At 30.9% G+C, this 19,349-nt stretch overlaps 1 protein-coding gene across 1 annotated transcript in view; it reads right to left on the minus strand.

Annotated features, from left to right (window-relative positions):
• Nucleotides 1-10,283: 10,283 nt before the first annotated feature.
• The window catches only part of LOC143912068 (paired box protein Pax-6-like), a 55,581-nt gene continuing 46,515 nt past the window's right edge, over nt 10,284-19,349 (minus strand). Inside the window, exons 4-6 of the mRNA XM_077431237.1 lie at nt 15,634-15,903; nt 15,372-15,556; nt 10,284-10,697 (exon numbers count right to left, since the gene is read on the minus strand). Coding sequence (XP_077287363.1) covers nt 10,284-10,697; nt 15,372-15,556; nt 15,634-15,903 — 869 coding nt within the window. The remainder of the gene's footprint in view (nt 10,698-15,371; nt 15,557-15,633; nt 15,904-19,349) is intronic.

Genomic DNA, 19,349 nt, shown 5'->3' on the forward strand with positions numbered 1-19,349 from the left:
ATTGAACTATACGACGCACACACACACGATCATCCTTTACCTGTATGTACATATGTATTGTTATATATTATTTTCGATACGAATCAAAGTTTGTTTTATTGGAAAATTTGTCAAATTATCTTAATCTGTGCAATATAATAGAGTGATAAGTGCCTTAGTGATGAAAAAAATCATCGTATATAAAACCACAAAATAATGTTTATGAGCGCCATTAAAATGTACACCTTTATTTGATGTTGTTTATAAATATATATAAATTTAATGTTAACAAAAACAAGTTAGTAATTTAAAGTATTTTTATAAATTTAAAAGCACGGGATTAAAATTTGATATATCCTAGTTATTTCTGTTGATTTATATATACATTTAAATAGGAAACTTTATAAAATGAGCTTTTATCATAAATCATCTAAAGGCTTTGTGGTATTGCAGGAGTCCCTAATGTCGAAAAAACACAGAGAAATGAGAAAAAAAAACTATATACCTACATATATACACAGACAATACATTTATACATAATTATAAAAAGGAGGTTTGTAAAAAGCAATAGCATTATAATAATAGCAGATAAAATAAATATATCAAATAATAAAATATGTACAAAGTAGGGAATGTCTTGCATCTACAGTTAGCACCAATATATAAGAACCAGCCGCAAATACAAAATATTATGTTGTTCAATATTTATGAAATAATGCAAATGCGGAAATATAATGCAGATTTAGTATAGCGCAATACATACATATATTATTTCGGTGGTTTTTATTTGCAAAAAAAAATAGTATTTCAAGGTGTATCATTTAAAGCTAAAAAATAAATTTCAACCATTAATTTGGATACGATTATTGTTTATTTTCTTTAAATAAACATGTTAATTCATAATAAAAAATCGACATAACTCAAATATAAAAAAAATAAACGACAAGGATGTAAACATGATTACAAAACTTCATAAATTTGATAATACATATCGTATGTAGATAAAGAAAAAAAATGTTTGGATATAATTTTTTTGAATCAATAGCATCACATAAACGGTTTTTTTCCAATGCTCTTGGATTCAATTCGGTAGTACTTATAGCAAAAGCGTAAAAAGTGCCAAGTAATCGATATGGGATTTAGCTGCAATTATCAAGATTTACTTGAAGCGGTATTTAGTTTTTTTTTTAAATAAGATGGCGTGATGATGACATTCGAAACATTCTCGAAGGTTTGTCGTCGATTCAAGTGAGATGTTGAACCCGGGAGCGTGGGACGTTTGGAAACGGGGTGCAAGTTTCGATGCATCGAAAACTGCATCGGCTCCTAGTCAAATTTATTGTTATTGTCCCGACATCTTTATCGAAAGTCCGTGAGAGGGACGAGCCCTCTCAAGGGATACTAGCAATTTGTTAATGATATCCGCCTACCTTTTTACGACAGATAGGTGCTTAAGTGTTTCAAGTTCGTGTACCCGAACCGGCGACCCGTTTTCGATTTATCGCATTGTTTCATCGCATCGATTTCGTGCATATACTAACTTAAAATCCACAATTGAATCGGTAGTGGAATACCAACACGATGATTCGAAATTTGATATATGAATCATCACTAATAATTCTAATAGAACTTTATGATTTGATCTTCATATAGGTATGTATACAAATATTAAATACATCTTGAAATTTTTTTCAATTTATAATCATGAAGTTGCTTTAATTAGATTTCAAATTTAAATATTCCGTTGATTTATATAATCAATGATTTGTGTAAAATCTCTCTCGAATAGGTATACGGAATAATTGAAATCAATTAATTGTAGAAACATGTCATTCCATATCCGTACTAGGGGTCGATCTGTTAGTCGTTCTATATTTTAGTACATCCTGTGAGAAACACGACTGCAACCAGACTTGCTCCTCATCAAATGTTTCCAGGACGAGATAGTGAGACAAGATCACCACAAATTCATTGCTACCAGGTATAACAAAAAAAATACGTCAATACTCTAAACATGCTTTAATTGAGACCGTTATGTTTGACTGATAATAAATCATATCAAATGAAAAATTAACCATTCCATGCAAACTTTTATGTTTTTATTGAGAAAAAAAATGTGTTTTGTCATTTAACAAACGACTTTCCAGCGGCGGGACTGTTTCCGTTTTAGAAGAGGGTTAAATTGGAAATGACGTGACTGTTTTAACCCAACTTTCATACTAATTGTATAAAATTATGCCGAAATAATTGACACACCAAATTGAAATGCAACAAATGAAAATGTTACGTTTTCAGTGAGTATTTATTATATTTAGATATTCTAGTATATGTACATATGTAGATCCTATTGGACGTGTGCAGAATTTAAGATACAGCATTTGTAGATTTAGTATCTTGTACATCAAGTGCAGAATACCTACATATACATATATGTATGTGAATCTAAAATGTAGCAATCCTAATTAGAGTTCTACATGTTCAATTTTCCCGTCTTAAACTATTCATAGGTAATTCATGTAAAATTCGCATCGCGATATGCAATCTAAGTAAGCACATGCAAATAGTCGAGAGCATGTATATACAATCTATTCGATTTTATTATAATTGTGAAGTTTATTAAGTCGAAAACGTTTTCCTCGGTTTTCCCATGCATAACGTTATAACGGTAATTCAAGCTCGTGACCAAACTATTACGCTTTGCCGACACCCATGTAACCACCGCAGGACAACAACGTATGCGAATTTACACAGACTCGTAATTTACGCCGCCCGGGGCAGTCGCCTTTTCCACATGTTCGACGCTTAGAATCTAGAAAACCCTCCTGTTTATATTTCCATAGTTTTCGAGCGGCGTTTTCGTTTTATTATCGCAATATGTATGAGTTCAAAACAATCGGTCGGAGCGATTCGTATCCGTCGCGGAATGCGACACGCAGATGTCTGTAACACAATGACTCGCACGAAAAACTGAAAATACATATTCGATATACGAAAATCCCTTTAAGTGTAACGAAATATTTTTGATTGATAACCTGTGCGCTCTGAGACCCGGTCCGGAAGTCCTTCGCTCCTTAAAAAGTATGTATGTAAATTCAGAACGTCTCGGGTCTTATTTATCGTCCGACGATTAAACAGCAGTTTAGTTGATGGTAAATAGGCAAAAATAATCATTCTATAAAAATAAAATTGTATAGGCCACTTTATAAAATAATACAAATTGAATAAAAATCAACTTCAAACTATTGTTAAAAACAATGCATTTAATTTATAAATTCATACATGGAAAACAAATATATAAATACATACATGGAATTTATTTTATATATGGGTTATAAAAATCAATTCTCTAACAAACTTTAAATAAATAGCTTTGAATACCAAAATATTAGGATCTATACATATTTTTAAATTATTTTAGCAATATTCGTTATTTTTAATTATATAAAAATTGGCTTAAAAGTGTACCTACAATATTATAAAAATATATAAACCAATTTGACTTTTTCTTGACCATTTTAGCTATATAAAGCTTAATCAACATTTTTTCAAGCAACTAAAAATAATTTTATTCCATTATACAAACTCATACTTCAATTTCAAATAAATATTTTAAACAAAAAACGCGAAAAGAATGATACAGTATGATTTTTTAATAACGTGCAAAGTATTTTTTTCAATTAAAATTATATTATGATTGAATTTTTATAAGATAATAACAATATGATATTATTATTTATTAGCTTTTCATTTTTAAGCTTAAATTTTCTTTATTTCAAGCTAGGGCCGGCTAAAAGGGCAACAGGCTAGGCACGTGCGTAGGGTCGCCATAGCTGAGGGGCTCTGCAAGGCGCCCTTATTTTTCTTTTTTTTTGATTATAAATTGAAATGGGTTAAAAAAATATATTTTCTAGTCGAAGTAACAATACTGACTAAAATATTATAACTTGCGAGGAACGCAGGAAGTCAACTATCAAATATCAACGACCCACGAAGAAAGCTTGCCAAGCTATAAAATGTCATTGATACAAAAGTTCACTTGGAATTATATTTTAATAAAATACTGTTGGAGCGTGATGTTAAACGATAAATTGAATTCAACATATACATATGTATATTAAAAGCAAACCAGACTTTCATGGTGCGTACAAAAATTAAGGGGGGGAGAGTGCTGAAAAATAATCTACATAGGGGCCCCGTATACTCTCGGGCTAGCCTGGCTGTAGAATTATTATGTAGATTGAAAATACAAAGCTGTTAATATAAGGTTATGTCGATATTGTTAGCTACGAACAAATATTTTATTTAAAGCTGGGGTAAAGTTCCAGGGCCCGGACTACTCGACGGGCCCCATGTCGAAACGTTTGACATACCGATATTGATATTTTATATTATTTTTCATAATAATACACATATTTATTTTATTTTATTTAATGATCCACGCACTCTTTGTGTCCATGTGATTGCGTATATATTATATCATACTTTCTTATAAAATTATTTAAAAAAATAACAACCTACTCTTCTAGAAAAATACCTACATATATGTAGGTATTTTTCTAGAAGAGGTTTTTCACATATTCGAAATATATATATATATATATATATATATATATATATATATATATATATATATATATATATATATATATATATACATATATATATATATATATATATATATATATATATATATATATATATATATATATATATATATATATATATGTATATATATATATATATATATATATATATATATATATATATATATATATATATATATATATATATTCAAAATATGTCTATAAATATATAATAGTATACATATATATATATATATATATATATATATATATATATATATATATATATATATATATATATATATATATATATATATATATAAGGTCTTTTTTATAGTTTGTCATAGGGCCTATAATCTTGGCTAACTATAATATATAAACAATAAATTTATTAAATAATAATAAATATATTAAATATAAAAACTATAATAAATAAACAATAAATAAAATTGACCAATAGTTATAGATTTTTTTGTAGAATACAGCTATATCTAATTCACAATTAAACGACTCACTGTGTGTAGATCATGCCGAGATAAAAAATAAATAAATAAATTGGTATCGAATAAATATTGAATAATAAATACCTATATGTATATGTATGTGAAGGCGATACAGTCAGTCTCGCATGAAAAATACCATTCGACGAGTTTAAATGATTCATTTGGCCGTACAAATAAGAGTGTCGTTTAATTCTTTGAACGTATCAATTTAATATACGCCTCGTTATTTATTGCGCGACATTTTTCACGTGCATACTTCGATTTGCAAACAATAAGCGTGCCTCCTGATTTATCGACGCCAATGTGGCCGAATGTCGATGTCGACGATTCGAGTGTCTTCGTAAAATGCTTGTTTGTTCACCTGTTTTCACTCGAAATCGGGAAACGTTACTAATTACCATAGGTTGAGAATATTTTTCCGGTCTTACGTACGCAAATGTGCATTGAAGCGTTACCTACTCTTGTTTTGCAACCTTTCTCATGCAAATGTGCGACCATATTTGCCGCCGAATTATATTAAACAACTGCAGGCAAAAAAAAACGACAATTTTGACTCATGCGTTCGTAATTAATATTAATATATAAAGCGGTAAATTCGGCACTGCGACTTTGGCCGAATTTCACTTCCCTATGACGCTTAATTTACATTGCAAAAAGAGTTTCGTATTATCCGCCATACATACACTTAAGTATGATACATTGCCGAAATGTCGATCGGGTCTGTTAAATGATCGTTTCCTCTAGTTTTTTCTTTAACAATATATTCACTAAGTGGAAATATCCGCCATCGATTGTATCGTCGGCCACTAACTACTGTATCATAAACTGCATGGAAGCAATTAAAATGATTTGAGATTTTTAAATTTTCATCGCTGATTGTAAAACTTTCGATCTCGATATACATATGTGTGGGTAGATTTTTATTCGTGTCATAGATATTAACACGTCAAACTTTGTCCAAGATATGGTTAAAATATACGATGGATATTTGTATTTTATTAAAATATGTATATGCACATATTATGTAACATACATATGTTGTATATACGTATATACACAATCGATGAGCTTTATGTTCGTCACACACTTATTCTAACGATCCTGTTTCTGTTGGAAGCTGTTCTAAAACTCATCATCTGATAAAATCTTTAGCCACTCTATTGTGACTGTTATTATCTTCGGAAATGATTGAATGTACTATTTAAATTTTAAAGACAAACTGAAGGTAACAAAATATCAAATTGAAAATACATCGTATTTTTTGCTAGCTTAAAACTGACAGAAACATATCAATTAAATTAAGACATTTACTTTACGTTCCATTCGATCTTTTAACGATTCTTAAATTTATTTGTATCGATACGTGTGTGAGTAGATAAAATAAATAGATTATAAGAAATAAATACAGCATTGTATTCGAGGGAAATTACGACCTCGAAATTTTGACAATAATATTTTTTTTCATTAGAATATATGTAATATAAACATGTACATCTCAAATTATCTGTTAATTGAGTAATAAAAACAAATATAAAATTAGTCACTTACATACATATCTACTCGTATTATATAGTTGTATGTTTATTATTGTATTCTATGATATTTCTTGATTTTCTATATATGTATTTGAAATAATCCAAGTATTTGTAATAATGTATTTGCGCATACATAAGATATTAAGCTGTTTTTATAGTTGGTTCAACCATTTTCACAAAAAGTGAAAAATCTATATATGTATGTATGTATGTACATATATAAAAATCAATTTATCTGTATGTATATCACGTATGCATTCCTATACCATTCAACTGATTGCGATGAAACTTACATGAGTTATTATGTGTATACCCGAGATGGTTTCTGTTAAAAAAAATTGCCCAAAAACGGAAACGGGAACGGAAAAACTGTTAAGTGTGGCATTGCAACGCAATAATTTGAAATGTGTTCGCTACCTGCGTCGTTATGGTAAAATAAACAAATAATTGAATAATTTGAAATGTGTTCGCCGCCTGCGTTTTTCCGGCAAATTATCATTACTGTAATTTAATTTAATTTGATTATTAAGTATTATAATTACTGTAATTTAATTTGATTATTAAGTATTATAATTACTGTAATTTAATTTGATTATGAAGTATTGATTTGAAACTGAAACATTTACTTATAGAAACACATCGAGAAACGGGAACGGGAATTGCATGCATTATTTTGGCATTGCAATGCATGCCGGATTCAGCTAGTGTCTTGTAAAAATCTATGCAATAATACAACGGTTCCCAACCTATTTTGATTCGCATAACACTTGGTAGTACATTACGCTAAATTGTACCACCATATACAAATTATTGTATTTCATGAAATTTTTTATTGCAAGTTTAATTAAATTTGTATATTTGCGTTGTAAGGGATTTGAAGATAGGGTAGACGCAATGGATCTGTTTTGTTAAGAAATTTTGTGAAGGAAAAGTTATTTGCGGAGTCAACATTATTAATTGCGGACATAAGGGTATATCTCGCATCATTTGAATCGAATTTTAAAACATGGATGAAGTAAAAACTATGTTCCTCAAAACAAGTACAAGGATCTCATTAAATTTATTTTGTAAAGAGATTTAATTAAGAAAAGAAAATATATTATACCTGCTTTGAAATTTTGTGTTTTTACTTAAACCATTCATCAGTAATAGAAGTATGATGAAATGGTTGATAAATATTTTAAATTTTGAGCATTTTACAATTGTGACTATGCAACAGATCCATTGCATCTACCCTGTCTTCAAATTCCTTACCATGCAAATACTATATGCTGGATTTTAGATTGACGACTGTACATATTGACGTCGACTATGATTAATTAAGATAATGTTTAAATAATTATATAAAAAATATTTCTATTTTTACATACCTCCTTTACGTTTCACTTACAATTACAATTCAAAAATGAAATTGTAATTTTCGGAAAAAATTTTCCTCTTATCCGATCGTTTTCATACTTTTCCATATTGCTCATTTTGGTCATCAATATAAGTAAATGGATCCTCCGCAATTACGATGGTGCAAAAATATCGTGTAAGACGCGTTTGAAATTTTAATTTCTGAAAAGTGCCTGACGTCTATCCAGTTTTTAGTTTTAAACATAGATAGCGGTAGTAAAATAAAATTATTGGTATTTTTATTCAAAATTATAATTTTATATACAAATTATAGAAGAGGTATGTTTATAAAAAAATTTTTTTTTATAATATAATTTTATTATGATTGTAAATCATTCATTCCTGAATTTCCGCAATTATTGTATTTTTTTTTCACGTACCATCAACCATCAACCTCGTACCACCAAGTAATACGTGTATTACAAGTTGGGAACCGCTGCAATAATACACTACATTCTAAACTTATAATTTATATGTTTTTAGATTGATAAAAGGATGTAAAAAGGATTAAGAAAAGCTTAATGTATGCATTCGCTGTATTTTTTTACCCCACCTTATAAATATACATGTGTACATATTTATGTAGGAGTTTATACATGAACTATTAAAGATCGCCTCTACAAATTCCAACACAAATAAATGCGTTTATTTCGTCTAAATAAATAAATATAAGGTCATTAAATATATTATTCACGATTTTCGACGTATTTTTATGCAAAGGTGCCGTCGTTTGAAGGCAGTATTTACCGTGGCAGGTGGGCGAGAAATCATCGCCACAGAATTACGTCCGCCACCGTTTCAGACAATCAAAAAAGTGTGAATTTTACCGGTAATTACCGTCGGTTCGGCTCGGAATGAACGAATGGTAAATTAGTATTCAGCGCAGGGCTTTCCCTCGAGTATTGACACGAGGATATCGGCCATTACACAGAGTGTGCAAAAAAGTCGACGGCAACAGGATGCCCCTGTTTTAATACTGTTTCGACACTAAAATATGCGACCGCTCGCTGCCACATCGCCAAATATGTTATTTTTGCTCTAATTTTATGATATGACATTGTTGAGGGTTTGCCGAACTTAAATGCGCCCCTCAAAACTGGTTCTCAAATCGAATCGAACATAGTTGAAATACAGGCATTGATTGTTCCGATAGTCGTGGTCGTATATATTACTGAAAATAACAGTCCATATCTGCAATGTTTGATGTAATTTTTTTCGACGAGAAATCATTAGGTTATTTGAGGGGTTTTTAAATAAAATAAAGTTTTTTTTTCAACACATGTTTTTATTCTTAATGAAGCCAGTTAACATTTCGCGAATGTTTTCCGTGTATTTTCATTATTTACAATGCAGTAAATAAACATTCTTCAATAAATTACTAATAAGTATAACAGAAAAAATAAATTTGTTGCCACCAATCAATAAGCTTATACCATAATAATTTATTTCCAATTGAATTCAACATGATTTTTCGCTTTTTAAAAAGTTACAATTAAATTCGTACGTTATTTATAACGAATGCTGTGTGCGCGCACATTGACAAAAACTTCTCTTTACACAATTTGTATTTTTATATACACAAAGTATCAAATCTGTACATGAAATATAATATGTATATACGCATTTTATTTTTATAATAGGTATATTTTTCGATGAATTACAAAAATCGTATACTCGTTTAAATTTCTTACAATTTTCGCTCTTAAAGCCATTACAATTCAATTGCATTTTTACAATGTTTATTCGTTGTATAGTATTTTCAAAAAAAAAAAAAAAACATTGATTTCATTTAATACAAAACAATTTTCAATCAAACAAAAACTTTATAAATTTAAATTAAAAAATTAAAATTTGTAAAAGCTGCGAAATTTTATATAAACTTCATTTGTGACATACATTTTTATTTTGTTCAATTTCGTTCTTTTTTTTGGGTGTGAATATTAAAAAGTGACATTCAGATTCATACATATGTTATCTTTTGGTTCAAATTTAAATTATATTCATTATATTAATATATATCTATATACACTATTCGTACATCTTACGTGCATTTACATACAAAGTATTAATCGATAGAAAAAAAAATCTTTTCAAATCATCTATTTATAATATAGTATATGCATATATATGTACACGTCAATTGATTTAACTACACCGTCCAACATATTCAACAGTCCATGTCTGAAAGTTCAACACGAATCATTCACAGTGTCTTTTTTTCTTCAAAGTAAGCGTATATTGGAGTCACCCAAACACTCGGTTTAGAAGACTGTCCGAGGATGAGGTCAACGGTCATGTTTGGTGAGCTGGAGGGGCTGGCAATGGTGGTGAGAGGATCCGTCTGCCGAAGATGGGTCAGGACTTGGAGATCTGGTCCTGATGGGTCTGTCCTCGCAGTCTGATTCGTCGTTGACGTTGATTTCTTCGTCAGAGTCGGAATGGGAGTGTTGGGAGCCGTAGCCAGGTGGCCTATGGGCGGCGCTGAAGAGGTGGGCGGCCGCGTGGGGTATGAGAGCCTTGAAGGCACTATTCTCCCCGCCCATCTGCAACATTGCGGCGGGCGGCTGCTGGCAGCCAGGGGCGGAAACGTGTGGGGCCGCGGCCGGGGATGCGGCCCTGCCGTGGCCCGGGGAGCCCCTCTTCAGGAGGCTCATTCGCTGGTGTCGCCGCCACTTGGCGCGTCTGTTGGAAAACCAAACCTGTCAGTCAATATGTGAATTAGTTCATTTGTCAATTGCCAACCTAACATAAATAAACACGAAAATGATTCAATAATTTTCCACATTAAAAAAAAAATACCAAATTTTCGACCGTTTGTACTAATTTTGACGCTCTATATACATATAATACATACACGCATAGATAATGCTTGGGCATGCTTGGGTATAATTCCCTTGAACTTCGGAGAAACTTCTCGTTAATTCGTTTCGTTCTCCAGCTATTGCGTGGTAATACGTCATGCCCGTTGTTGCTGGAACAGTTGGGACTTTATGTCCCTAAGAATTATGTGCGTGGTAGACATCATCATTTGATGGTTGTACCTGCTGCTCGCACAGTTCTTTTTCGAATGGCTCCTATTCCAAGAGCTATTCGACTTCTCAATGAAATCGTTGCTGCTGTCCCTGAATGTGATATTTTCCACCTTGGGGAGCGTAGATTGTCGGATATTATCTTAGCATATTTATCTGGTAACCTGCGCTCATCATTACTTTCTTAATTTGAATGTGATGAATGAGTGGAATCTAGATCTACTCTCTTCCATTTGGGCCTCGCTGTGATTTTATTTTTTATTCATATTTTGTTTTATTTTATTTTACTTTTTCTTTCTCCTTTGTACATTTTTATATACTATTTTAATTTTGCTCAGTGTAAACAAAGAATGGGATTTATGGATTTTATTTTTAATTTTTACACTTTTGTTATTTTTTTTTTCTTTCTGAATGATGTATTATTTTCCTTTTTACTTTTTTTTTATTATTTTATTTTACCATGTTTTCTGCTTTTGCTTTTTTCCTTTATTTACAGTTTACTTGTTTTTATATCTTTTTCAAATGTAGGCCATTGTGGCGCATTAGGTTCTTCCTGTAATGCCACAATGGTCCAAAACTATTAAATAAATAAATAAATAATTTCCCTACTAATTTTGACGCTCTATATATAATACCGGTCTACGTGACGGGACAGAATGTTAAATTACAGAAAACGCAAATATCGGAAGGCAAAGATCGAAAATCGAAAGATCTTAAGTCAAAAGATCAAAAAAAGGGTGCATGGTAAACGGTTCATACTCACTTAATTTACGCGAGCAGGGTACAACAGGAACAAGAGGAACATGCTTTTCCTCCCGTATTCTGCGCGCGCACATTAATACGGGAGGAAAAGCCTGTTCCTCTTGTTCCTGTTGTATCCTGCTCGCGCAAATTAAATGAGTATGTACGTGAGTATGTACCGTTTACCATGCACCATTTTTTTTTTTTGATCTTTTGACTTAAGATCTTTCGATTTTCGATCTTTGCCTTCCGATATTTGCGTTTTCTGTAATTTAACATTCTGTCTCGTCACGTAGACCCATTGAATATACTTGGGGGGAGGTGGCAAAAAGTAAAAAAGAAACAGAAATAAGAAATTGGTAAAGAGGAATTACAGAAATCCTTTAAGTTTAAGAAATGCATCAAGCTTATTCTTAAAAATATTAAGGTTATCAGAAATTACAACTTCATTTGGACGACTATTCTAAACTGAAACGACTCTGTTTGAAAAGAAGGAATCTCTGATCAATTTATTCGATTTTTCTTTTTGGAGTCTAAGCGAGTGACCATTTATAGTGATTATTTAGTATTTTAAAGACTTTGATATTTATAATGATTATTTTGTATTTTAAAGACTTTATTTAGTATTTTAAAGTCGCCTCTTATTCTTTTCGTCTCCAGTTTGGTGAGATTCATTCTTTTCAATCTTTCGTTATAAGAAAGTGACTTCAATTCAGAAGGAATCTTTGTAACTATCCTTTGTACCCTTTTGATACATAAATCATATTTTTTTGAAATGATGAGTCCATGTGCTAAAAGTGTATTCTAGTTTAGGTCTGATAAAAGTTTTGTATATTTTTGATAATATTGACCCGAATTATTTATCACAATCCAATAAATGCTCCGAAGACGAAGGGCGAAAACCCACTGAGTGGTACTTAGTACGTGTTTTTTTTTTGTTTTGATACTTTTAACCCTTTTAGTGCTGACGTCTTTTCTCTTTACTTTATGGATGTATTAGGATCTTCGTTAAATTCTGGATATTCACTTTATCCATAATATTGAGACGGTTAAAACAATACCACCGTTAAAATAAATAAAAAAAGAGGCCCGTGTTTAAACTAATATTGACCATTCATAAGTTTAATTTAGGCACGTGAAACGGGCCATACAAAACTTTCATGAATCTAACATAGATTAATACGAAAGTTAACCCTTGAGTGCTGACGTATTTTATGTTGAAAGCCCGCCACGCTGAAAATTTCGCAAATATTTCCAACTAGAATCGTCTAGAAATCCAATATAAAGCAGGTATAAAAATTGTAGCTAATCCAAACAAACCCTAGATAACTACCGCCGAGGATTTCTAGTTTTGTAAAGGTGTGTTTAAATTCTCTATGATATCTTGCAACAATATAAAATAAGCAAAAGAAGTATATTAACTAGTTCCATCTTCTTCATTGTTGCTAAAATGTAATGCTCACAATATAAATGCCAACTCACAATCTAAAATACTCAGCAGTTCTACTATGGCTATAAATTCAGAAATTCCGGTGTAAACCAGTATTTATAAACATTTACACGGATTACACGACCTATGTTCAATGCATTTTTCTTTCAATGCTACCTGCAAAGGCTTGGCGGGTAGTATTCTTGTTTATTTTTTACATACTCAAAATACAACAACTTTCGGCGTATTTCAAGCTAATGGACTTATTGGCAAAACGCCTATCGGCGTTGGTCAGCATTAAAAAGGTTAAACATGCAACAAAAAACGTAGCACCCCTAGCCCATATATTCATAGTACACAGTCCCAAAATTCACCCCCTGGAGTGTTAACGGTAATATTTTATACTTGTATTTATCGTTTCTTGACAGTGATCGATAACGGTGAATCCCATAATTGATTTTTTTTATACAATATTAAAAAAAACATAAAATTTGATGATAAGAAATATTCTGTTTTATTTATTTAATTTAGAAATATGCAAATAATTTCTACATTTTATAATCCTAATATAATATTGTACAATTATTTGGGAAGTTGCAAAAGTTGAGAAACTAGTCAATCTGCAGCGCGTTTATCGTATGTTTAACGGAGAGCTGAATGAGGTTGATCTGTTTGGTATTTCCCTACATCAATTCAGGTCTAACATCAAGAGAATCTTGACCGATTGATTCATTTTTTCTTCTATTCTATTTTTCCAATATTTCCATTATTTTTATACTTTAGTTTAGTTATGTAATGTGCTATTTAATCATATTATAGCTTTCATTCTTTTCCTTTTCATTTGTTTATTTTGTATTTACCTTTTTCATTTGTTTTTTATATTTGTAAATTTCAATTTCTTCTTATATTCTATCTTATAACCTTTTCCAAATATTTTAATACTATAGTTTAATTATGCAATGTACTACATATTTTGTCATGCCTTTATTCTTTACTTTTTAATTTGTTTTAACTGTCTGTTGATTTTTCAATTAATAAAATAAATATAAAATAAATAAATAAATAAATATGATTCTCGGCTTTGTTGAGTTCTTAAATAAAAAACTTCAAAATCTATAAAACAAAGCGTATGGTTTGGTTCAAAAACTGATCAAGTAAACTTAAATATTCATCATAGTCGTAGGTATGTATGCATGCATTCGCAAAAAATTAGTACAGCCAATCGAAAATAAATTAAAATTATCAATGGATTAGGAGATAATTATTGACTCACTCTTATGTAAGTATGGAAATAATTTTGTAGCCAGAGTGAAACCATAGTATGAATATATTATTATATGCACATATTTAGATAATATCGAGCTTTGCTTATTGACAGATGTAAGTTATTATCGGGTAAATGCGTGCAAATTTTGAGTATTATACATATGTACGTACATATTAATGTAACAGATAATAGATATGTTCGATATGCACGGGTGATAATTGAATTTCATTATAACAAAAAGAACTTGTTTGTGAATGCAATAAATAGGTTCTTATCTAAATTGAAAATTGTAATTTTTTGTCCGAATAGTTAAGCTCCAGATAGAGTCAATCATTCGAATGTTTTTTTTTCAATAAATTAAATTAGAATCTGACAATCTTCATAGCTACGTATGACAAATCAATATTATATATGTATGATTTCACAGTGGCAATAAGGATAATTTTTAATATATTACTTTCATAATACTTTTATATATTATATAAAGCATTTAATATTAAATCAATACGGAATGTTATAGAGTAGGAATTTTAAGATTGAATTTTTAATTCAAATAAAACTGTTTCCATTCTCTATAAAATTCCGTTTTAATATACTTTTATTATAATATACATGTCGTCTCCATCTTGCAATTCTCAATTTTTTATAAGATGTATAAATTTTTCTTTAAGCTTTGTTGTTATGTAAATCAACACTTTTAAATTTCAGACCACCACTTTAAATTTTAACTTAAATTGTAATCAATTTTTGTTTCTTTACGACTTTCAACCGTTTAAGTATGTGATATGAGGCAATTTAGTCAATTAAACATATATAGCACATAAATTAATTTTTAATTGTAATTTAATGAATGGAGACTACACGCATTTGAATATATTATATTTGAATAAAATTGAATTGTAATCACCTGAACTCTGGCTTCCGATAGGGAGGTTTTTGATGCTAGTCTTTCTCTCGTAGATACGCAAGGATAATGGGATTTTTCGAATTCTTTTTCTAATTCTTCTAATTGGTCAGGACTGAAAGTTGTTCTATTTCTTCTAAATTTAGGCTGTTCTCCATCTAAAGATCCAGTGTCATCACCATCTACATCTAAATACAAACGAATATAATTTTAATCAAATGCTTTAAATATTTTTAAAATAATGCAAATTAGTAGTTTTTTTTACCTATGAGTCCTGATGAAGGCGATGAGAGGAAGCTAGATGCATCTCGATGAAGGTGATGTGCATTGGGTGGACTTGGAGGTGCTCTGGGCAGTTGAAGTGCAGGTCCCCATGCAGGTGCAGCCCATGGGAAAGCTGCATATGGGGGAGGGGGTGCATATAGTCCATAGCCAGCCGCCCTTGCGAATTCAGCAGCCGCTCTCTCAGCCGCCCTGTTCCTCAAGATGCGATTGATAGATGAGACACTCGGTGCAGTTGCATTGGTGCATACGCCTGAGGAACAAAACCACACATGCATGAGAACAGAAAGAACACCGAATCATCTCTTGGAAGGATTCGTGGGTGAGATTAGGAGTCAACACGTCAATCATGGGGGTGTGAAAGCTCGCCTCCGAGCCACTCGTTGTCAATTTCGGATCAAACGAATGTACATACATACGAGCCCTTCTAGGAAAACCTTCATCTCTTCTGCGCGGCCCTGTGAAGTGGTGTCAAGACTAGTGAAAACTACATTCGATTACCCGGCGTTTAATTAAACGAGATGGGTGCGTATTCGTGGAAGTGGCGGTTTTTGATCGAAGCATTCAAAGGAAGGATAATTTCTACACGTCGACGTTTCGATCGAATCGAATAATGCTCGCGTCCGTAAATATCCTATCGAAAAGTGAGTGCTTCGATGTTTAGAATCAATTGTGTGTCGTTTTCTTTCTTTATTTTTAAAACGATACGTACGTATTGAATAATTCATTAGTGTAAAATCGATTTGATCGAATGCACGGACAAATTCATTTGAAAAATTTATTTCATTATTAAATAAATTACGATTTGTCGAATGAATATGTATCCGAGTTGATGCTTTTTCGTTGAACAAATAGCCTGAAGGCTCTACGTAAGTACCTATGTATCTATAGAATTTAGAAGCGAGTTTTACGAGCATTGATCTGTCTTTTTCAAAGTTTAGCCGTCGGCTAAATGTGTTAACGTTCATTTGAGACTTGAACCCGAAACCAATCAATGTGTATAAAATTTATGCTTGGATTTTTAACCGTGTCATATATCAAAATTATAACTCAACTGCGGACGAATTTAATATCGTGAAAATCATCATTGAAAGTTTAAATTTTTTTAAATGTTATGAACTTACATGTAGGTGCGAGCAAACGGTTGCGTGGGAATCGTCCGTTCCGCTCGCGATAAATCAGAATCTAGATTAAAAATCAATTAAATCTTGACCATTTAAATATATAATGCATAGATCGCGCTAAACGTTTAATTCTGATTTGCAAGCTAACGTCGTCTAATGGATTTTTTTACGGCTTGGCTTTTCGCGCAACTCGAACAATGGATATGGGTTGTTCGGAAACAAATTGGAAATCATCCGACTCGTTAACCAGTCACCTGGATTAATTATCTTTGGGCCCTTGGTCACACCTGACGAGCTCCAGTAGCCCATTGTGTTCAGACTGCCACACGTCTATTGATCTACTTTATTGCTAAGCATTCAGGTGTTCGTTAGTGACATCAAACTGGCGCCTTGTCGTCATCCACCCAGTTTTTTTTATTATTATTGCTTTTTATATACGGGTCTGGTTATTTAATTAATTAATTAATCACGGCGATGATGTAAGCAATAATTGGATTATTTTTAGCTGGATTAATTACGAGTTGCGGGTGAAAATAATAGTGCAATAACTAATTTACTAACAATAGTACAACTTAGTACAGTTTAATGTCGATCTCATTAAAATATTGAACATACAACAATTAAACTAAAATTACAATTTGATTCTTCATTTAATTATTTATTATATATGGAATACTACTAATCCGAAAATAATAATAATATTTTCCAAACTATATATTTTAGAAGACAAACAAAACCACATCAAAATATGTAGTAAATAGTTTGTGTATAAATTTGTAAATTTGTTAAATAAATAATTTCAAAATTTGAAAGGTTATTTTTCATACATTAAATTATTCCGATATTAAAATCTTATATTGTGAAGTAGTTTTTACCAATTGAACAACCATATATTAATCGAAATTAATGTTATCATAAGTATTACATATTGTATATGTGTGTACAAATATGTACATATATTTATTATACGTCTGATTATATAATAATTGTACGTGTATTATATATGTATGTATGTAATAAAGAAAATTACATTTACGAATTTTAAAAAGCATATATAAAATATTTATGGGCTTAATTTATGAAATTAAAATTGAAATTTTTATGTTTAAAATATTTCAATACATATCAATTGATTCATATAAATATAATCCAATTTTAATGTATTATATAACATGCATGAGGACACTAATTTGTATTCAATTTTTGATAGTTTCAACGCTTCATTTGTATTTTTTTTATTCTATGAGCTGAGAGTCATTATGAGGATATTTCAAAGTATTTTTTTTATCAATATAAAAGATACGAATACGGTAGCGAGCTTAAAATCAGTTTAAGAGACTTATCTCTAATTTAATTTGCTTTTTGTGTTCAGATTGTACGCAGAAGACATTGTGTGGTAGCATATAAGAAGACAAGGCCTTTTATATCACGAATTAGTATACGCCAGATTAGATTGGACTTAAGTCGGGATAGATCTCGGTCTAGAGAAGCTTAAGAACGGAATGCGTAAGCTTTTACATAGTTCAAAGCATTCGAAATCTGGATTCGTAGCGAGGATCGGCCATATTTCGACGAGTGACTTGTTTAGAAATTTTTCGAGAGATTCGTCGAAACAAAGGGCGTGCCCGGTCCTAATCGGCCTGACAAATTTGAATAGAGTTTTCACCCGAAACACAATGCGTCCGGCGAGAAAATTGCGTAAAAATACGGAAATGACGAGCTCGTTTGTTGAATGATGGACGCCGGGCGTCGATACGGTCACTGACAGCTCGATTGACGCCATGGTTACACAATTCACCCACGGATTGTCAAACTGTGAGACATCGGAATTGATTGCCCAATGCCCGATCATAATAACAGCCTTGACTGGTGAAAGAAAGATTTTCGAAACAATATTTACAACCACTTCCATTTTCAATTGTTACATATTGTTCAATTGTAGCACATATACTAAATTGCTCAAAATTTTCATTGATTAATACCTGATCTTTGACTTTGTATAAAATAGTTGACTTTGTATAAAATATTCTTCCCAGACTCTAAAGACCTAGAAAGGTATTCATATTAATCGATTGATAGGTACTGAACAATAGAAATCATGGTAAAGTGTAATATAAAGTGTACTGAAATTAAATTTAGTTGTATTCTTTATTACTAGGATCATCTACGATGACGGATTTCCAATTTTCTGGATACAACCAGTTGTTGATTAAATTTGATTGATTTGTTGTTGTTTTTTTTTTTTACTTGTTTTGCGTATCTTCTTGTTACTCTTGGTCTCTCTATATAGCACCTCTACAAATCGTTAATAACTGGCAAAATTTCTCTAAAGAATATTACAGTTTACCTTGAAGATAAAATGTGGGTTTATACAAATGATCCTTAACTTAATTTTTCATATAAGAAATATGAGTAGTATCTTACTAATATAATGTATAGATTAAATAATAAATAGACTAAAGAATTAAAGATTTAAAAAATTGACTATCACTGATTGAAGCATTCTAAAATAAATTTGGCTCGTTATACGTCGTATTTAGTACCTTTTAAGTGGTCAATGCTCAAATCACTATTG

Source organism: Arctopsyche grandis, chromosome 5 (assembly GCF_051622035.1).
Source record: "Arctopsyche grandis isolate Sample6627 chromosome 5, ASM5162203v2, whole genome shotgun sequence".
NCBI lineage: Eukaryota > Metazoa > Arthropoda > Insecta > Trichoptera > Hydropsychidae > Arctopsyche > Arctopsyche grandis.